The sequence below is a fragment of the Bactrocera latifrons genome, unplaced genomic scaffold (assembly GCF_001853355.1).
Source record: "Bactrocera latifrons isolate USDA-ARS-PBARC rearing strain unplaced genomic scaffold, ASM185335v1 scaffold_128, whole genome shotgun sequence".
Lineage (NCBI taxonomy): Eukaryota > Metazoa > Arthropoda > Insecta > Diptera > Tephritidae > Bactrocera > Bactrocera latifrons.
Genome location: NW_017534719.1, coordinates 578455 through 601142, shown reverse-complemented (window position 1 = coordinate 601142; position 22688 = coordinate 578455). Strand labels below are relative to the sequence as shown.

The 22688-nt window shown below is 44.7% G+C and overlaps 1 protein-coding gene across 3 annotated transcripts in view; it reads right to left on the bottom strand.

Moving 5' to 3' along the window:
• Positions 1-22688, bottom strand: part of LOC108978828 (teneurin-a) — a 167491-nt gene that overhangs the window by 63870 nt on the left and 80933 nt on the right. For all 3 annotated transcript variants that reach the window (XM_018949293.1, XM_018949295.1, XM_018949296.1), the window contains 2 exons: positions 21445-21708; positions 17356-17462 (listed from right to left, as the gene is read on the bottom strand). In XM_018949293.1, the coding sequence (XP_018804838.1) occupies positions 17356-17462; positions 21445-21708 (371 nt within the window). The remainder of the gene's footprint in view (positions 1-17355; positions 17463-21444; positions 21709-22688) is intronic.

Genomic DNA, 22688 nt, shown 5'->3' with positions numbered 1-22688 from the left:
TCAAACACACAGACAAAACACTACATGCATTTTTACATGCAGAACTAATGTCCATCGATGTAACCTTTTAGTGAATTCTCAAGGAATTGCATTGACTTCTGCGATTGTGTGAAATTCTTCGGTCGGCCGCAATGAAGTTGAGGGAAACCGAACCATCCGTCCAATCTGTCGCCGGCAACGCGAAACCATTCCAACGGCAAAGTCAATTTATTCTGGCTCATGAGGCGACCGCACAACCGTCTCTTAAGGCAAGCAAAAGTAGGGAGAATAAAGCGAATAAATAAATAAGTAATGACGCCAACCAGAAGGAGTGTCATTACGCACTTAAGCAGCCGTGAGCAGGCTTACTCGCCCCCGCTCCGCAGTGGGGTAGTTTTTGTTGATTGTGTGGTAAATTAAATAGGCAACGCCTGTAAACAAAACCCAATGCAAACCACTAAATATAATCAATTTTAATTGACAGCCCAATAGCAATACCAATAAAACCATTACAATGGCGCACAGAAACAATGACAACAATATCGGCAAAACCACACATATACGTGCGTCTGCACACATGACAGAAAAACCTATCACAAACACAATCGTCTACAGGGCAGAACAAGCTCGTGCAGCCTTTATGCTACATGCCAGCTAGGCTTTGATGACATTTTGGCGGTAATTGTGCCGTTACTGGCGACACTGACGTAGCATACCTTGGGGCGCAATAAAATCATGGTCGTTACATATCGAGGGGTTAACGGTACTTCTATAGCGAACTGAACTTCATGAATTCCTGGAAGGCAGGCACTGCTGAATCCCTCTTCAAAGGTATTTCCAGACGCCACTGCTGCGTCGTTTCGGGTTAAAGAGTCCCCACTTTACTTGGAAACTTGTTAGCTTAATGGTTCAGTGCTTTTAATTTCTTAGCGATGGGTGTTCAATTACAAGGCGCGCAGTTGGGGCTGGTCTATTGACCTATTTTTATACACATGGCTTTTCTCATTCCCATTACCCACCATAAAGGCAGCGGTAGTTGATAAATTATCGTTATTGGCCAAAAATATCTACCATTGCCCCTTTCTGAGTGCAGCTGGCATGAGCGTTGATAAAAGTGAAAAGATAAACTTTCTTGGGCACGTCAAAAGAGTTTGTGGTTAAATATGGAACTGACTGCAGAGCCTTCTACATTTCGCCAGCACAGAGTGTGCCATCACAGCACTTTCGGTACATACTGTTTGGCCAAACTCATTAGGAACGCAATTTAATGACAGCCCCTCATTAATTTAGCGATGTCAATTTCCAATATTTATCGCAGCTTCTACATAAACACGCGCAAATTATGAAATTATGCGCCCATAAGCGAAGTGACACTTCAACCGAAATGTCAAGTGTTTGCCGATGTCAGCGCTTTGACCCATGGGACGGCGGCGACCAACTAAATCGCATTTAACATTCATCAAAAGTGGCTCCACGTCGCAATTTAAACACCGAACAACATAACGGCATTATAAACATGCCCACACCGATATTGTTGATATGCACATTTACAGACACACAGCGAACAACACAACTATGCAAAAAAAATAGAATTTGCACGAGGGGCGGGAATGAAGGGCAACGGCCATTACTAATAGAAATGTGAGAGTAATGAGAATTTGACACTGTCACCTTTGACGGATGGCAGCGCGAGCGCCGGACTCATAACGGTAATCTGTGTTGATCCGGGGCACATGGGGTCCAACGGACAATTTCCAGCTGGGTGTTGCAACAGGACGCCACACACGCTGGCATGCACGCACTAACAACAAATAATTTAATAATTATGCTAATTATATTGCAAATGCGGCCAGAAAGCTTTTTATTAGTTTATTAACAATAGCGGTATTTGCCGACATGCGTACCTCGTGTTTTGACGCTTAACATGATGCGAAGCTTAACAGCTTTTTTGCCAACACATCGCACGCTCGTGTCTGTATGTATGTGCAGGTAGGCGTGTGATTAATTGAAATTTTAAGTGAATGATGGATGACCTCATAATCCGTTATTATCCAATACACTTTTTCAAACAAACACACAATTTCATAAACAAGTGTGATATGTAGTTATCTATATGTATGACTTGACATGTCTGCAATGTTTGCATATTCTTTATTCAATTTATTAATTTATATTGCCGAGTAATTCAGAAATATCGGGGCTCGTAGCCCCATGAAGAAGCTATAGTGCCAGAAGCCATCCAGACTACAGACATTTTACTCTATGATTGTATGTTTACTCAAATATACTTGAGACTAATAAAAATATCAATTGCCATTTGCCTTGGCTAAATGGATCTGCTCTCTTCCTTCTTTTTCTACTGCCATTCATTCACTCTGCCATCGCAACATTGTCACTGCATTTGTGGCAGATTCTACCTTTTATCGCGGAGCGAATGCTCCAGAATCGCTGTACCTTTGGTATAACCTTTCGTGGAGACGCTTGTGTGTTTCTGCTGAGCGCAATCATTTTCAAAACATTTGTTTTTATAACCGCCGGTGAACAGTCAACCTTCTTCGGCGTTCATCTGCCTTTAATGCTGCTTTGCATTTCGAAAATCAATTTAGGCGATTCTAGCAGCGATAGCAGCGGCCCTTTCTGCGGCATACCCTCCGCAAACACTCCCTGCTAATGTGGACGAACGCTTCGAACACTTAGCTTACACATTAATGCGTTCGGAAATGGAGCCAAATAAAATTTCATGTTTTGCTTGTCAGTTTTATGATTATTGTTATAGGAGAGATTCACACTCGATTGAGATGGTGTTTAATGTGCATCACCTTCGGCATCTCTTACCTCTTCTACACCTGGAGAGCGGATGGTAGGGTTACTTGTTTACTCCTGTCACCGCGCCAGTCGGAATCGAAGCAGCGAGCCGAAAGTAAAAACAAACAACGGTGCGTGGCAGCTTGAGTGCCCATGGACGGAATGCGGGTCGACTTGGCACTTAAGTGCACACACACACACATATAATTATTTTCTGCAGTTTTTGTGTTATTGTAACACTTCGGAACTAAAAACTCCAGCGCCCTTTTTGGGCCGCATCTAGAAGCGACAGCAGAAAAAGTTGCTCAAAGGCGGTAAATAAACTAAAACGCTCGAACGCGCACAAATACAAACAGTGAGGCGATGGCAGGAGTGAGGCAATGGAAAAGCTTACTGCCACACCGACTAATAACAGAACTTCCAGCTGCATGTTTTCGTTTTCGTACCCTTATTTGCTTGCCTGTGCGAAGGTAAATGCAGGCGGACGCAGGCGGGCGGGCAACACAAAGCAAATATTGTGCGAAAACAAATACAACAACGACGGCTACAAAGCAACCACAAAAAATGCCAAGTCTTCCATTGAAGTGTGGCAACTGCATATGTGTTTGTACACAAGCACACATATTTTATGCAACTTCCAGAAAGTTTTAAATTGACCTTGATGTACAGAGGCTCTATAATATTATATAATATCTGTGAATCTATGCGGAAAATGCAAAGCTTTGAGGCTCCGCAGCTCACTGGCTGTTGCTCTTCAAGCCTAGTCTTACGAGGAAATGCAATATTGGCATACTGCAGTGCACTTTTGGACCATCCCCGAAAAAGAAATTATGTAATTTGAACTGTGGCTGTACGGCAAAGCCACTATTTGCAAGTCCCGCTAGTTTGGCGAAGAAAGACGTGCGGACTGAAACTTCTGCGACGCGCTTCGCAGTGAAGCCGAAGTCCGCATGTATTCAGCGGCACGTGGTGGAAGTTACAGCCAAAGTGGAAATATAATTACAATAAATGATCCTACTTATTAGCTCTGCCGGTCTTTGGCGCTGCATTTTGCTGCCGCAACTAAAGTTTGTTGATTTTGAGTGAAAAAGGAATGAGGTAAAGCAAAAATGTGCAAATGCGCGAGAGAGAAGTGAGCTCGGTGCGTTTGAGCGGTCGCCGTCGGAGTTAAGTGTCAGAAAGTTTAAAAAGGCATAATTTGTTTGTTGCCGCCGGCGTACGGCCCGCTGAAAATGGAAAGTGGCAATAGACAGTTTGCATTCAAATCCTCCAAAGGCAAATAATCCTGCCGCACGCTCACACCTCACACGGCGGCGAAGTGGAAATGGAGCTGAATCTCAGCGCAGCGATGGAAAAAAGGTGGCTGAGCTACTGGGCGTTTTATCGCTTCCGGCTGCTGCCGGATTCGCCTGCAAACTTGACAACGCCATGCAACTTTAGATTGCGAATACTTAAACTTTAATCCGGCCAACTGCAGCTTCGAATACTTTGGAGTTTGACGTTGCTTCATTCTCGCTTTTTGTTTTCGTATCCTTAAAATGTTTTGTTTTTTAAGTATTTTATCGCTTTTCGTTCAAACTTTCGCGTATTTTGCTCATAAATTGTGCACACGACCCGTTGCCTCACCAGGATATGAAAAATGAGTGCACAACAACACCCACAGCAAATGCACTTCCGAACCCAAGGCGGATATTTCACAGTTTCCTCTGACATTTTTATTGAAAACTACTTCAAAACTACTAAACAGCGCAGTAAAGTTTGTTTAGGTTTCGAATAATAGAAGATATGCGTGCCCTAAGGACAAACACGGCCAAAGCCCATAGACAAAGTAAAATAAGAGCTACCCCGTTGTGGGTCTAACAATTAATTCGGCAATTCAATCGCTCTTCGTTGAACGAAGTTCAGTTGCTAGTAGCGGCAATCATTCTTATGACCGCTTCGCAAAGAGCGAGTCTTCTGGCGGCGAAAAAATGCAAAAGCGTGAGCACTTGGAGGCAATTCTTTAACGGTCGTTAAATCGGGTTCAAACGAGCAAATGAGCAGCATATTATGGTTCAAATGGAATTGACTAGCAGAAAGGTGGATTTGCTATAAAATGAAAGTGACAATAACATACTTACAAGAAGGATAAGATTTGAGCTTTCCTCCTTTTATACGATTTGCAAGTGCAAAGATCTCTAGTTTGGAGTCACCATGTTTAATATGGCCAAATATTTCTTAATATGTGAACAGAAACTAGCTTTCTCCGACAATAATCGACAATCAAACCTCGTCTACACTTTGAAGGGCCACACGTGCCTAGCATGTCACTTCTATTTACATAATGTAATACATATATAAGTTCATACACGTTCACCCATGTATCTCTACGAGCGTCTCCAACGTAAGCACTTTCGAAAGAGGTGAGGTCCCGCTGCACAAGGACGAAGTTTAAATAAATTTATGAATCATTTGCTTAATTGCTCTTCACAAAATAAGTCTCCCAAAAGACAGCGCTAGCACGAAGCACGTCGCCTCCCTCCACAAAGCACCAGTTAAATTAAGAGCCGAGAGAATAATTTATCGAAGAGACATGAGTTTCTCGCCACGAAGTCACCACGTTAAGAATGCAAGTGCCCATAAACACACACAAGGCGGCAGACATACACCCGCGTCTTCGGCCGTGGTAGACTCGAGACTTCCTTATGGCATGCTCAGCGAGTGAAAGCTTGGTTATTGTGCCTTCCAGCAAGCGAAGCCCACCGTTGGCACTTCTCTGTGTAACTCGACAGATACACGTGAAAACAGAACAGAGCGTCCACAATATAAGACTTTTAGGATAATTTAATATTACGACTGGTTTGATGTGAAATGAAAGAACATGCTCCGACAATTTACAGTCACAACAACTCCGCCCAATTAGCCGAGGTAGTTTTAGAGTGTCGTGCTAGGTCCACGCTCCCATACAACAGAGTTGGGTTGTATGTTTGCTGCCTTCGGGCAAAGTCATTTGCTCAAACACATACACACACACACACACATAGGCGACTAATGTTTGCCATAATTTAAATGATTGGAAAATGGAAAATGTCTTGCGAAGTTCGCAATTGCAAAAGTTGGTCCGCGTGCCAGCCACCCAGCCAGACCGGCATTCGGGAGCTCTGCACAAGCGCTCGCCTGCGTTTGCGGCAATGTTACTTGCTTACGTGTAGGTGTGGGAGTGTCGACGTGGATGCGCATGTTGCAATGTTGTAATTGCGGTTTGCTCTGGCTCACGCAAACTTTAAATAATTGCTGCGCCCACACCGCACCACGATCGCCCGACTGGGGGCCAACTGCTGATTCTCGGTTTTAATGGTGTGGCTTGGTATGTTGTATGCGTCGCAATTAATTGCATTCGGTGAGCCCACAAGAAATGGCAATCGTTGCTGGTGGCAATCGATATATTGAGGCACACACACAAGCACGGGCCACAATTCCGGGATATGTGCAGGCGCACTTTAAACTCGGCTACACGAAGGCAATTCAAATGGAAAGATACGAAACAATGAAAGACAAATGCTCAGCGGACACCAAGGAGGAAGGAATTCGAGGCGTATAGTCCAGAGAGTATTTTAGCTGCACTCGTCCCTTGCTGAAATAAAACAGCCGAATTGCTATGGATGTAGTGGGTTTTGCTTCACCTCGCCAAGTAGTTGCTAAAACTTGCTCTTGCACATTCAAATAGCCGCACTTCGATCGACCCGCGGCAACAACATTTCAATGCAATAATCTGAGAAAACACTTTCGCAGCACCAATGCAGCCGTTGATGCCTCATAAATCTCTGAGAAGCGCCTAGCAACGCATAGAAGGCTGGTGCACCCTAGCGACAGGCAAGCTGCCTTGAGAAGCAGGACCTTGGCTGAATTTGGTATTTATCCCTGTCATGCCTGACAGAGAGTTCCTTCCGTCCTTTTACGCTATCACCAATGCCTCAGGGTGGCGGCAAACATATGCAAATGCATTGAACAAAAATCTATAGGATAATTCAAGGCGCTGCGTCAGCTATAAAAATATTCATTTTGCCGCTCGGAATTTAATAGGGAAACAACTTTCTCCAGTGAAGTATTTGCAGCGCAAACAGAAATTGCGGACCATCCGTCACAACCGCCCCGCCCTGCTTCACTCCGTTCAAATAGCAGAAGAAATTAGTTTCATCCGCATCATTTCGCAACGCACACTAGAGAAATCCCGCTAAATTAAATTCCTCATTTATTTTGAGCAGGAGCTTAAGTAAAGTATTGAGGAGTGGGATGCCACTCGAGCAGCTGAGCAGCACTAGGAGCTCTTTAAGCGACTGCGCTTCTAAACAATGGCGGAGAATGTGAGGAATTCGATTCTAAAAAGGAATTCCCCAATGAAACCACCAGCGACGCCCATTCATATCTACTGGTTGCTGCATTCAACAGTTATGTTAATTTCAGTTATTTTTATTTCAGAATCTAATTCCAATTACATTTTCACTTAGCATTCATTTGTCGAACGACAGATGTCAGCAACTACCACACAGTACAGGATCCAATGCAGCAACCCCGCAAGCACCTGCATGACGCGGTGGACCAGCAGCATAAGCGCGACGAAAGCTGTAATACTCTTGCCACGAAATGCCGCGTGCGATTTGTCGTTGCCTAAGTTTCGTGATGCAACCTTCACCGCAGCCGCTCGAGCTGCTTTCACTTCACTTCTAATTAAGCAACTGTAATTTTGTCGTTGTTCTCCCTGAGGGCGCGGATAGACCCTGTGCAACAACCACGTCACATCGCGATTGTTGTTTGCGACAAACGGCAAAGTTTTAATTGAATATAAATTGCAATGCAGAAATAGTGGCAAACGCCTGCGTCTATTTTTTGCAAACACTTCAGCGCCAACCTTGGAACCCGTTGTATGTAATTGCGCGGCAGAAGTGTTGGCCATTTGCTCACTTAATGTATGCACAAGTAAGCAATTACTCTGCGACGGTGGCAACTCCGGCTTGACAACGACTTATTGATTAAAGGATATGAGTCTCTTTAAGTCTATCCTGCCACGAACGAGATTTTGCAACACAAAATCGAATAAAACACCGGATATAGCACTGACTCACCCACGCACATACCCAATCACTCACTCCAAACCATACTCAAACGCCTACACACATGTACATGAATTCTTCTAGGCCGTGCGGACTTTTGTGCGGCATGCCACACACAATTGCCGTGCGATTGTTTGCCACCTGCTGCCCACCGAAGCGATTGCGGAGCGGGACTCTTAATAAAAGACGGCGCTGAAGCGGGGAAGTGTGCCGAGGTGCCGACAAGGAATTCAACAGTTTCAGCTATTGAAAGGGGAAGTTGCTAAAATTGCATTCTTTTGCGGTATTTCTCTGGAAAGTTCCCAAGGACCGCAAGGAAATAATCAACATGAGCTCGCTCCCGAACAATGCCGAATGCATTGCTGCATTGCATACAACCCATGCACACCCAACCCGTTAGACAGCGGAGACAAATAGCAGTGAGACAACAACTTCCACTGGGACCGAGAAAACTATCATGGAAATGCAGTTGAAATTGGATTTCCTTTCTTTTCAATGAACTCTTTAACAATTTTGCTTGTGGCCAACGTCTGTGTGTGTTTGACCGTTTTCTGCTGTACGTGTGCGTCAGTGTGTGTGTGAAATTCCGTTTGTGGGCGTATGCGATCCAGCAATTCGATGTGCTGCATGTGCATCCAGCGGGTGTGTGCGGCCCCTGCATGTATGCTCCCAAGCAGTGTTGAACCACCAGACCAATGGCGGCTGATAGCTTTTTTATATTATATACGAGTAACTATGTATGAGTGTGCGTGTACGCCACATGAAAAGCATGTGCTAATGTGCTTTTGTGTTGGTGGTTCCTTGGTGCCATTGAGAGTTTCCAAATAAATGGAAATGTCCAAATTATTCCGTCAGCCTAAATGTGCTGCACACTATGTGCAAACATGACAACTGTGTAATGTCGTTTCCACTCTAATTCCCAATGCAATTTTAACACTTATTTCATGCAGCAAACCCCACATGGCAACATGTAAGTGCATGCAAGAGCAAGCGTCGGGAAGCGGCTACTAAAACGAAACGAGATGAAATGAAATGAAACGAATTTTGCATAACACTTTGCCTACTTTCGGGCGCTAGCTCACTCCAAAAATGCTTATAAGCGGATGTGCTTCAGTTTTTTCTTTTGCTTTCTGGTTTTTGCGGAGGTGCATCTGTCATGGCTGCCTACTGCCTACTGCCTACTGTCACTTCATTTGCAAGCAGAGCACTCGCAACGCCGCTTTCATTGTATTGGAATGCCAAAAACATTGCTATGTTTCTCATTCAAATTTTACCATTTTTCTATTATCTATGTGGATCCAGACGACACACGTCCGCACACTCAATGATGGCTGGTTGTTGCCGAGCAGCCACTGCTGTTGCAGACAAATGCCATGTGGCTTTTGGCCAGGAGCGAAGCGCATCGAAAGAGGAATGGTTGCAAAAATACTGGAAAAATGGCAACCGCAAGCTTCAAAGAATATGCATAGGGTGCGAAACGTTTGCACCAGCTACAAAATATAACAACAATAGCGCAACGAGTTAACAACCTCATGCAAATGAATTCAGAAGTAACCTTCAGCCATTATACCCGAGCATCCGGCCGCTCGCTCCTGGCCCACCGCCCATCGCCAGGAGACACACACACACTCTTCTGCTTATCCTTCTCTTATAAAAACGTCACTGCTGCCTCAGTGTCCAAAGCTCCTGCACTGCATCCCTTCTGCCGCGCTTCTCCGCTTCCGCTCGATGATTTAAATTGTAGCTTCAATGTCTGTCTGTCCTCGCTTACATTTCAAATGCACTCTTCTATCTTGGTGCCTCCTCGCAGTCCGCCTCGGCGAGTGTCCTCCACTTCACTCGTGCTTCGCGCTTTGACACTGTTGCCATTCTGCTTTGCCTTGCCATTGTTGGTGCTGTTGTTGTCGCCGCCACTGTTGTTATCGCTATCCCCGCCGGCGTCACACGTCTGCTGTCTTTGAAAGAAAGCGAGCGTGTGTGAGCGGGGGCATTAAGCGAAATATGTGGTACTTGCAACAAAAGACGAATTAACGCGGTTCATGCTTCGTTGCACTCTGTTACCGCATCGTGCCACCGCCCCTCTCTGCGGCTGTAATAACAATGCCCCGTGGAGTGATGTGGGATCTTGCTTTGCTGACACTGGCTGAAGATTTGCAAGGCGCCAAAGGAAGTTGCAACGGGCTGACTGCGAACAATTTAATTTGCATACCCGCCGCCCTACTCCCAACCCCAAGGCACTCGGCTGGTGAAATGCCGTTGACAAGAAAAAGTCAAAACCACTATAGGTGCCAAAAGGGGGTGGACCGAAAACCGTTCATATAGATAGTTAAAGAGTGTGCTCACGCACAAAATCTGTCGCAAATATTTAAATGCTTCTCCGCAAGATTTCACACACAGCCAAAGCAATTACAAATCAATTAAAAGAGCTGACCGCCTGGGGGAAGACAGGTGTGAAAGTTGAAGCATAATATGGAATGGCACGGAAATTTCGCTAGTGTGCCAAACTGACCCCTAATGTTGAATGCTCTCCGCATAATAGGCTATTAACCATTCTTTTTCAGTTGCAATGGATGCAGCATGGGAACAATGTGAAGTCTATTTAAATGAAGCCAGAGAAATCCGCATGATTTTCTTTATATAGTGAACCGCTCTATTCCTGTGATTAATCCTTCCATATTACACTTTGTAATCATTATTTAGCTTGAGCCCGGTTCTATTCCTAATAAGGCTTTGAAAACTGAGCCACTTGTGGAATTTTTCGCTTGCTATGCCGTTTTCTTATAAATTTAATGCCACTTAATGTGGAACCGTTCTGGTCATCATAACTTTCCTATAATCAGTGTATAACATTGAAGCCAAAACAAGGAAGAAAAAGACTCTGTACCCAGCCAGAATGCCAGTAGTTAACCCATATTTCTGCACTTTCCGCCGCAGCCAACCAACAGGGTCCGTGGAACATCTGTTGTTTTATTTATGTCACCTCTCACCCGCACCGAACAACCAGCAAGACTCGTAATTGCGCACTCCTCAAGCACGAAATGCTATATGGCAGTCAAATTATATGACGAAGCAAGTAACAGAAACACCACAAAAAACAACAACGTCTTTATCTATATCTGTGAACCAAAAAAACAAAAAACCGAATAAACTACGAAGCGAAGCACAGCATTTCGAATGAGATTGCAAGTAGCGATCCTCTTAAAAATCGATTAACCCATTTCCGATAGCCACTGCAATGCGGGGCGCATCCCTCCAACCAATGACCGGCAGCTGCGTCGCCGTCGCCGCAATAGCAACTGCAACGGAAACAATAGCAAAATCTGTTTGCAAAGAGTCAGCCGAAGTGCGAATGTGCGGGGTAAGGGAGGTTGCTCAGGACTTTATTGACATGATGCCCGAATGCGGATGCAAATGGCTGATTATGTGCGGCCCAACTGCGCTATGTCTATTAAGAGAACCTTCCGTCGCGTCGCTCACAGCTGCCGACATCATGGCTGCTGCCGTTGTTGCTGTCAGTGCGGCACATTTGCATGCGGACTTCTCCAACAGCAGTTGCAGCCACTGACTATTTGTTGCTGCGACATTGTGTAACGGACCGTTATGTTAGTGTAGCGCTGTTTTCTAGTTAAGCATGCTGTTTCGAACGCAGCTCTCAGCTCTTTAAAGCAATGGGAAATTGGCCATTCCGTGCAGCTTGGCGGCCAGAACTTCACGCTCGGTTTCATAACTCCGAACACGCGACGTACTCATCCAGACGGTGCGGATCGGTATATGTGTCGGAGATGATTGGCAATGTGAAGGCGGACTGTGTCCAATAAGCCATTGGATGCAATGCGGCTGAAAGTGACCCGAATTCGCAGTCAATTACAGTAATTGATGGCCGACACCAGACAAAACGGTTGGAAGGGGCGGGAGGGACAATCGTTACTGCGGATATGCAATTCGCTTATATCAAATGTATTGATTTAGCGGTGCCAGCGTGGCGAACATGCGAATCTGCATAATTAGGCAAATTAGTAAAAGCTTTGGTGTAACAAGATTATTGCGGTTGCAAGGAGAAATACAAATGTTTGCTTTCACATGGAACTTTCAAGAATATTTGTTGTATTTATTATTAAGTCAATTTGTACTAATTTATGAATTAAAGAAAAGCTTTAACATATATTTAAATAATGTATATATTATTAATTCTGCAATATATAAACACATATCTAAATTGGGACAAAAAGGCACCCGGAAATTGTAATTAATTTCCCCGGGTTAACAGTATTCGGAAAAATATATTTTGCTAAGTTGGTAGGACTGTCCTTACTATGCCAAATAAGAGCGCGATCTGTCAACCAGTTTGATTTAGCTGCTTAAGTCGGAAGACCTCAGTAGTGCGTTGCGATTTTTACAATGGAAAAAAATATCGAAAAAAGAATTTGTCTCATCCGTACAATTGTGACTAAAATGAAAGCAAAAATCTCAATGGGTACCACAATTAACCACTGTATTCACCAGATTTGGCTATATGTGTTATTTTCTTGCTCCCCTAACTGAAGTTTCCACTCCGTGGAACCCGTCTTCAATCCATCGCAGAGCTAAAACAAAATTCGCTGAAGGAGCTGAAGGTCATCCCAAAAATGGCTTATGAAAAGTGATTTTAGCACTGGAAAAATCATTTTCATAAGTGTATTACATCTGATGGAGATTACTTTTAAGGCGACAAAATAAATATTGATGAATAATTAAACGTTTTGCGTTTTCTTTACAATTCTTATTCAACAAAAATTTCCGTAAGCCAAAACCTCTGATTTACTAAATGTTATTTTCAGTATTTGGAGAGGTCAATATATAACATAATCATATTTTTCTAGCTTTACTTTCAGTCAAATAATAATATCCCGGCCTTTAAATTTCAGAATTACAATTAGAAATTGCAGTCAATGCCATTACATATATTTGTTAAGCAATCGAAGTATTCAAAATAATGCCGTTAAGCAAGTAAACAGGAGAGACAAGGACAAGCAAGGTGCTAAGCTCTTTGTACTCACAGCCCTCGCATAAATTAGCAAACGGGTCCGGTCAACAAAGCGTGCCGAAAATAAGCGAACCCCCGCACTGACACGTCGCCTCAGTGGTAGAGCGGGCACTAAATGTCAACGTGACTGTCATTCTGGCAATAAATTTACAACTGGATAAAGTCGCTTACATTTTCTCTGGGCTATATAATTTTGGCATCAACAACAAAAACAACATCCCTAAACCCTGTACTGTTTGCTTGAGTCGCTGATGGCTGAAGCAAGCGCGGCCTTTATGCAAATAAGAGAAACATATACGAGCACACACATATATAACCATTATTGGGGCAATGAATGCGGCTGCAAATGCAAAGGAGCAGACAGCAGCAAACGGTGGCAGTTGAATTCAAAACTTTGACTATTAAATTTCGTAATTTATCTTTATTTCGATAATTGGAGAGAAGGGGGTGAAAAACCCCACTGTCTAAGAGGTGCAAGGGTGCAGCATGAACTTGGAAACGAGAAATTCGCCTCGCAATGGCTTCGGGCAGTTTTCTTTAGAAATTGCAGGCTTCAATATTTTTAAACGCAACAACAAATACAAGCACGGAACGAGCAAACAAAGCAACAAAACGGAACGGAAGCTTAACTGTGCCACTGGACGAATAGGCGACATCGCATCCTTTTAGACACACACAAATGAGCACTGAGTTACAAACTTTTTGGCATCGGAAGTATTTTGTGCCGGAGCACACGTGTGTACTTCCCACTTGGCACGCTTCAGCCTCGGAGCATTCCTCTTCAACATAACACAAATGCTCTGAGCAAAGCATGTATTGCGAATTGTTTACCGTTAGTAGCCTTTGCTCCCAGGCTGAGGAAACTCTTATTTTTAGCTTCAGAACTCTTCAGCTCAGTGTTCATATTTGGGATAAGAATGTATGTGGCGTTCGAAAGAAAAAGCACATAGGCGACCTAATTCGTTTGCACTCCTCTTCACCTCGGTGGCACGGAACGCAGACGCCGGGCCACCTGCTGGAGCCTCATTTCATCTAATTACGGTGTTTATGCTATCGTTGTGGTCGTACGCACAGCAACCGCATTTTTATGACACATAAAACAGTGACAACAACAATAACAGTGGTAGTAACAACAATCAGGAGCCAGTCAAAGTAACTGTGAATGTCAGACGACAGCATTTTAAGCGCACCACATGGCGGCAACCCTTTTTACAACTGTTTATAATGTTGGTGCACCATCCCTCGCACGTCGCTGCTCGCCACGCCGACTGGAGAGCAAAAACAAACGGAACTTGGCAACATCGGTAGTAGGAAACAGTATCTCAAGACGGTTAACATTGAGTTGGAGGTTGGTGGAGAGGGCTTGGGTCGCGCTCCCTGCCATTTACCGGCGGCCCGGTGGGCAGGTGCTACATTTGTACTTTAAAGGGAAACTTTTCAAGAAGCGTTTGCGTAAAAGTTATTTGGATAATGGCTCAGCACTTTGGGACAACAACATATTATACAAACATGGCTTCACGAAGGTGACGGCAACATTGTGCCACAATGCGCGCAGAAAGCTGAAACGATGGCTCTGGCCAAAAGTTGTGCGTGAATTTCGTACAAATTATGTGGGTAATGTGATTTATGACGAAGTAATTTTATTAGCGCAGGACAATTTTACTTGCGCACCTTAAGCGCCGGCGCCGTAGTCACGAAAATAACAAACAAATAGTGCAATAAGCGAATTGAGCAGAGAAGGAGTGAAGCGAAAATTAAAAGTTAGCACCTCGCCACAACAACAGCGTCGCTGAGATATAGTCGGGGTGGGACAAGTCCCTGGATGATGCTCAGTTGAAGCAGAATAATGTAGAACAGTTAGAATGGTTGGAAAGAAGATGCACAGTTTTAACATTTTTGCGAAGAAATATTTAAAGCAACACGTGTTTCGACAAAGGGGAGAGCAGAATTCGGTACTTACTCTCCTACATTAATGGTTTTAACAACTTTTTGTTCTTTATTTGCGCAAAATGAAAACAACGATAAATTAAAGTAAAGTGGAATTGCCAACCCAACCCAAGTAAAAGCTAGCACGGTCCAGTGCAATGCAGACGTGTAAACGTGCAACTGACTCTAACGGCAAGTGATTTAAATCTGAGTTTCTGCGTGGTGTGCTAATAGCCAAACGCACCGAATGAAAGTTGGCGGAAACATTCCAGAAAATCGAACGCTTTGAGACCCCACCAGAACACCATCCAAACTCAGCCGAAATAAACGGTTGCTCGCCACATGCAGCCGTTCGCCCATTTGTGCAGACGGCAGAAACCCCCAATGAGTCTTCTTCTTTTGCATTTCGTTTTTGGAAAATTAAACATTCTAGCTCTGGCATGCACCCTCACTAGTCGACACGCACATACTCGCCGAAAAATTTGCAACACATTTGTGGGGAGCGATTGAAGACAAAAGACGCGCTCCTGTGGTACTAGGGGAGGAGAGGTGGGCGCATGTTTGGGAGAAGTGTTTCGCCAAATTCCTGCTGCACATGTTTTGTGGTTCTGGGGTAGCACGCTACAACATTAGCAACAACAACATGACTTTCGTCAGCAAAACCACCTTGGCAAATTTATGCTTTGCATCCTCCCTCGCATTTGCACACTCACTGCGCCCGCACTGGCATTACTCACCGCCGATTTCACTGCCAACAAACCTCCACCTCACACGCATACTTGCCGCACCAGGTATGTACCGCCACAAACAGCACAGCCACTTGCGCGTTGCCAGACTGCAAATGAGAAGATCAAAATTTCCGACTGCACAGCTTCCCTTCACCATCGGCGCCCCCGCCATCGCGTCCAAAGTTATTTGGATTTCTGCTCTCAATTTATTATCTACCACTAATTTCCGAAGACCCAACCACCGAGATTTATCTGTGGCACGTTTAGGGCTTTTTACATTGCAGTGATTCACAGTTTATGACCGCGTCGTCATTGATTGAAGGAAAATTCCTCCATCCGACTCAAACCGCACGCAACTCTACGCAAAGAGGGATAACTTTCAGGTGAGGTGTTTAAATTCAACCAGAGATACTGATATTAAATTTGGACCGATTATGAACATCCCAGTAAGCACTAATTTAGTAAACCAATGGGACCGATGAGGGATCACGGTTGAAAACGCGCATGGCTAGTCTCCGATTTAAGCCGATTATTACACTGTAGGAAAACCAGATGACTCCTTGCATCAGTCATTTTTTTTTTTTTGGCTCATGCTTGCATCGTAAAATAATTAACGCTTAATTCCTGTGATTGTATAAGTAAATAAATCTTTACCTAATCCTCTTTGTATCTTGTTCGTCAAAAATTCATGCTGAAAAGTCATGTGTATTAGAAACATACTCGCTGTAAACGTGAAGTCACCACAGGTAATGTCCATTCAGTGAAGATTCGAAAGTAGCAAAGGATCCTTGACTTGACAATACACTACTTTCTCGCAGAGAGCGAGACTGCGGACTCGCGGACTGAAGCCCCCTTCCGTTAAATGAGTACACAGCGGCTTATGAAACGACAATGTTCACACATGCAAACACTCATTTACACATAGACGGGCGCGGTGCGACGGCGGAAATGTGGTCTGTTCAAACAGAAAAGGCAACAACTGTTGTGGCACCTCATATGAAATGTTTGCTTTGCATTAGCCTAAAAAGGTATCAGTTTGTATAGTCAAATGCACACACGTACACATTTCAAAGCAGACTTACATTAGAATTTACTGTTTATTTCTAAGATACAGTTATGTAAACAGTGTGGGCTCAGGTGGAAGATGCGCATTACACAACCACACATGTTCGTATGTGAAATAACATGGTTATGTGTATGCGTGTCTGTTTGTATGGCTGCGAGTCGCAGTGTCTGTCTATTTGAGTGCCTCGGTGTTTGCAAATGTCATTAAATCCCTCTTCGCTTAATTAATGTAACAAAGGCTTGCGGAAAAAGGCTGCACAATAGCTGCCATTACGCTCACCTCGTTATCCGGCAATGCCGCAACGCCGCAACACCGCAACGCATTATCCGATGATATTAAAGCAAATCTGTCTCGAGCTAATGACTTGTGTACCAAATCCGCAAGAGCGTAAGCACATTATACTTATAGTTATATAAACGTGTATTCGTGTGCATGTGTGTGTGTGTGTGTGAGTGGATGAGGGGCTTAAATATTCAATTTGCCTTAATAGCCACTGCTAAGCATAAACGCAGAAGACGCAAAAAGAAAATATGGTCGAGTAAATTTGCGCTCAAAACTAAATACGCACCAACAACTAGATAAGTACCGTTTGTTCACCCACATGAGGATGTACGTGTTGCGTTGCAAAGGCATTTGTAGATATTTTCATATTCGTCACTGAATGCATAACTTTTAATTGCTCCCACACATACACACACACACACACACACACACACAGGAAATTCTCACGAAACTCACCTGCAAAGTAGGTCAACATGGCGCTTAGGACGACTGTTACTAGTATTAAGGCGATACTCAAACATTTCCAGGAACATCGGTGCTGACAGCGCTTATCTATGTGAAACCTGCAAAAGAGAAAATAAAAGACAAACATTTTAAACCAATACAAACACATTTATCGAGTTCACACAGGTGATAATGTGCCACAACGGCTGGAGGGGTACGAGTGCGTGGCAGGTGAGCGCAGAGCGAAGGACAGAGCAACAGGCAAATTAAAAGTAAACAAAATAAAGCGATTGTCACACATGCCCGCCACAGGGTAGCTGTAAGACAGTGGTCGGCCCATCTGGAGTGTATTTTCATTGCGAGGAACTTAACGGCAGTTCGCAGTGATTATCTTAATAGTGTTGATGTGCAGTTTAAGTTTAAGCTGCGGTTGCAGCGGATATCGGGAGGGATGTGCGGATGTAGAGCGCCTGTTGAAGGCTTTTCCAACTGAGCGGATGACGCACCGACTGATACAAGCTGCTTAGTTACACATCTACACAAATTACTTCCATATTCTGCTTGGTGACGAATGGAATTTTTATAAGACTTTCATTGACTTAACGCCCCCAATTAAGAAAACGGTCACAAAATATAGTCATAAATAGTAATAATTGTCGAAGGCATTGCACCACGTGATCGCGCATACATTAGCGAATGGCCGATCAGTAGGAGACTATTGGCCATTTCACTTCAGCTTTCCAGTGCTGTGCATCGAAGCGAATTCATTGCTTTTCCTTTGTCAATTTGCCTTATAAATTGTACTGCGTAGGGCGCATGGAGCTTCCACATCACCTGCCAACCGCCCAAGTTCTACGCAGCGACGTACGAGAAATTATGCGCTGAAGCGTTTGAGCCTGTGACATTTGTCGTGGTCGCGAGACATGCCATCAAATAACTTATTTGCCTGCCAATGTAGCGGTGAGTGCGCCTATTATCGCGACGGCAGCGGCAATTTGTGTCAACTGCTGTTGATGCAACTAGCCGGTGTCAGAGCAAGCACTAATTTGCATTTCAAATTATGGAAGAGGAAAAAATGGTGAAAATTGTCAACACTTTGCACCGTTTTATGAGCAGTGAGTTTACCACAAATGTATAGGTAGCTTCCAGCATTGATGCGTCGTCGCGCTGGGAGCTGTGATTGTGGCAAACGGCAATGTGCGCTGCTAAAGTAAATAACAACAACAATTGCTTGTACGCCGGGCCCAGCCCAAGCCCAGCCCAAGCCCAGAAACGCAGTCAACTGTCAGGTGAGTGATGGTGCAACGCATTGGCGGAGAGGCGCGAGGCTGTGATGAGGCACTTAACACTGTCTACAACTAATGACCAATTTCCCGTTGTGTCAATAGAGAAGCAAGCCGGCGCGCAGCATTAGGCAACGCCAACAAATTCCAGTGCAACATGCAGTGGCAAATAATGAAGAAATTTCAATGTGTTATGCCACACTGGCGATGTGGCAAGCGGCAAGCACCAGCATGACACGCAAGTGCAGAGTGAGCGTAGTAAGTGATGTGCGACAGGGATGCGTTCGCCTTGCAGCGTCACAAAAATATTACATTACATTAATGTGTTGACAGTGCCGACATTTTGCGTCGCGCATTTTTTGAACGGCCACTCCTACGACGCGAAATCCGCGAGTGCTCCTGCAACAATAAGTTGCCTCCGCACGTCTTCCAAAGCTAAAAGGTTTCAAATATGACACGAAACATTTGTGAATGCTGCAAAACGGGCTGAGGTTGCATATATGTCACCCACCCACACACCACCGCGAACACGGCTCTTTGGAAACTAACTAGCCTGGTGTACATACAAAGTAAGATTGCAAAATGATGAAGTGTTAAGTGTTGCACGCAAGAGTCGCAAGTGCAGTGCGGCRAATAAGGTGTTTGCAAAGCCATTGGATGTCACTTTGACTTTTGCAACTTGGCGCGGTGAGTAGTGGTTAATTGCCTGTGGGTGGCAACAACGGTGGWAATTAAAGTGGCAACTCTGGCAGTTGAAATTGCAGGTATTCAGTATGATCAGCAACGACTACAATGAAGAGAACTCAAAAGCATTCAGTCTTTGTCTCTGATATATAGTAGTCATTGTATAGTAGCCGAAGATCGATAAGGTCATTTCTAGCCTATTCAGCGGATCTTAATCGCAGTTGAAAAGGTGGTCGGCTTAGGGATCTCTTGGAACGGTGGCAAGTTTCGATTCCTGCTAAATTCATTCGCTCTCTGTGTCTTTGTTTTGCAGATCTCTCAGCCCTTCCTAGGTCATGAAACTGCTAGTCCGCTTTAAGGCCTCGCTGCAATAAATGATGAACTGCCGCTGATTCATTCTTTGTGTAAAAAGTATCGCTTTAGGCATTGAGCTCACTCATTGCATTTTATGTATTCAATTTAATGTTTCGGTTGGACGTTGTTGCTGCTTTGTTACTGATGCCACTCTTGTTTGCTGCCGCCTTGCTCGCTCAATAATCCTAGCGAACACGTATTTTTACGGCATTTTAAGCTCTAATTCCATATAAGCACCAACTTAAGCCGGCGATTTTCTGCGCTCTGTCGCCGTCGTCTGTGGTGTAGCAAGTAGCAATTGCCATATGTGTGTGCATAGGTACTCCTTCCACTCACTTCGACAACAGTTGTGCGAAGCAAACACAAACTAATCCCGCTTACATCTTAAATCTGGCAATTCTCGTTGATGTCACTGCTCCGGTGCGGCGGCTCCGACCGCATCTTCCTCCCGCCGAGACCAACAGCACTGGTAAGAGCCGTTGCACTTACATTTGTGCCCTACCGATATTCTATGCGCTCAAGCCACACGCATAAACTCTATTTACGGGTGTGTGACATGTGGCAATGTTGCACAAATAGGTAACCCAACATCCGAGATGCTGCCTGCGTGTGCTAAGGTGGATATCCACGAAACACAAGTAGAACTTTGTTCAGAATTATCTACAGCAACTTGAAAGTTACGCTAAACACACACGCGGCCAGGTCCAAGGGATGCGGCAATTGATCAGCGAGCGTGGGCGGGAAGGAAGATGGAAAGATGAGAAAAATGAGAAAAATGTCAATTGTAGACCGTAAGCTGAGATCGTTAGTAATGCCATCCATTTGGCTAAGACTTGGCAATAAGCATAATCAACATAAAAATATATTAAAGAGATACGTGCCAAGCAGTGGCACGACTAGCGACGAGTGTTGCACCAATGCCACTGCCACCGCCGGCAAATGCATGCTAAGGTATATTGGCAATATTAAAACAGCGCTACGACAGTTATAAATCGCTCTGCTGGGCTGCTGCAAGACTCTGCCGCAAGGCGTGCCGTCGAAGCGACTTCGGCCCTGCTGTGGAGGATGGAGGCGTTGGCTGCTTCCCACTTAACTTTAATGTGCGTTCGTGCCCCATTTGCCGGAGTTGTGACTTGCATGCAAATGCAACGAGGTGTGAACGCAGTGTGAAGGATAAGAAGGATCACCGCTGCGACGGACTTTGTTCGCGTTACGACGCCATTGTCAGTTGTTGGTGTGTTCGCGCTTGGCTTTGCGCGCAAATGAGAAAATCCGCGCTGCTCACAAATGAAGTTAATGATGATTTGCAACGGTGCAACATCGCGACGGGGCTGAAGCAAGCGGTGGCTACAATGGCTGTGGCAATCATAAATGACGGCCACAAAGCGTACGTGGGTTGGAAGCTTCTCAGTTTCTTGTTTAAAGATTTGCAATATTCTAGCGCCCTTACATCATATTCATATATGGAACACGCAGAGCGCACTTCTCAAATTCTAGTCCAGAGCAAGGTCTTTGTTTGTGAAAAAAGGAACAGCGATTTCAGTTGCGCTAACCAAATATAGGGATTCATCCAGTACGTGTGTGGCATTTACTATCAGCTGCTGGGATGGCGATAAATTGTAAACGGTACTTTACAAGAAAAAAGAATATTGTCAAATGAACTATAACTTTAAAGGCTTTTGTAGTTTGTCTCTCCCCCCGTACCACTTTGCCTTGCTTACTCTTAAAAGCCTTTCGGAAGAGCAACGAAAACAATTGGAGCGTGCAACAAGCCACTTACCTGGATGGCGAATATGGCGAGTAGTGCGGTGTGTGCGCTGAGTGCGAGTTTCGCAATGGGAACCCAGGCATCACCAAGGGTTGAGAGCCGCTCATCTGGCAATGGGGTCCGCCGGGTCCATTCATGCCGGGCCCACCACCTCCTCCCGGTACGCCGCCCCCACCGCCTCCACCGCGGTCGATGCCACTGTGGCCCAGCGTGTTATTGCCTGTTGACATACTTTGAGCCATCTGTTGTGGATGCCCGACCGGCATTGGGCCCAATCTGTTGAGAAAGAGGGGAAAAAAGCATATGAAAAACAAATTTAATAAATATTTATTTACGAGCATAAAGTCAGTTGGTCTGCTCATTACACTGTTTGTTGGGCCCCAACTGATATTTGTGGACATATTTACAGTAACAGCACCACACACACACCCTGTTGCCACATGTGCACCCAGTAAACATAAATACATGCATAAATGCATTAACTAACAACAACAGGGCAACAAGGTTACGGGGGAGAGCAGAAAGGAGAGAAAAACGCAAATGGCGGCAGTTGCTTTGGGCACTCGGAAATGGCTCGCTTTTTATTGGCGCAAAATACATTTATGCACTCGTAATATGTTGCGTATGCTTTTTTGCATGCAACTTGCAACATGCCACAGCATATGTGCGTGTGTACTGCACGTAGTAAAAATGGCCATTATGGCGAGAGTTAAGTAAAGCGGAAATTTTAAATTAAAAAACATAAATCAATAGGCTCCCGCGGCCCCGGCGCTCGTTGTCCTGCCGTGCTGCAGCGTTGTGCTATCGATGGCCCACCAGACGCACGCACCGACGGCGGCAGGGCATTTTCATTGTTCATTGTTGTTTTTATTTACGCTTTTCACGTCGCCATTGTTGCATTTGGGCCGTTAGTGTTGCACTGCCCGGTTATCGCTGCCACATTTGTTTCTTTTGCGCGCCATATTATCGGCAACATTAAACGGATGTGCGCCTACGGCCACGCGGCCACACGATTACAGTTCAGTGGAACTTACTACATGTCGCCGGCTATGCATTTATTTATCTTGTTTATTTGCGCGCATTGTGAGAAGCAGCGCCGAAAAGCGCACTTGTTTGTTGTTCTTGTTGACATAAAAAATAACGGATTTATTTATGGCAATTGCCGAGCATTTGCCGCAAAGGGCTTTCGCACAGATCTGCAGTGTTTTAGATTTCAGAGGTCGATTTTCGACGTAAGCTACAGTGGCGAATCCGCA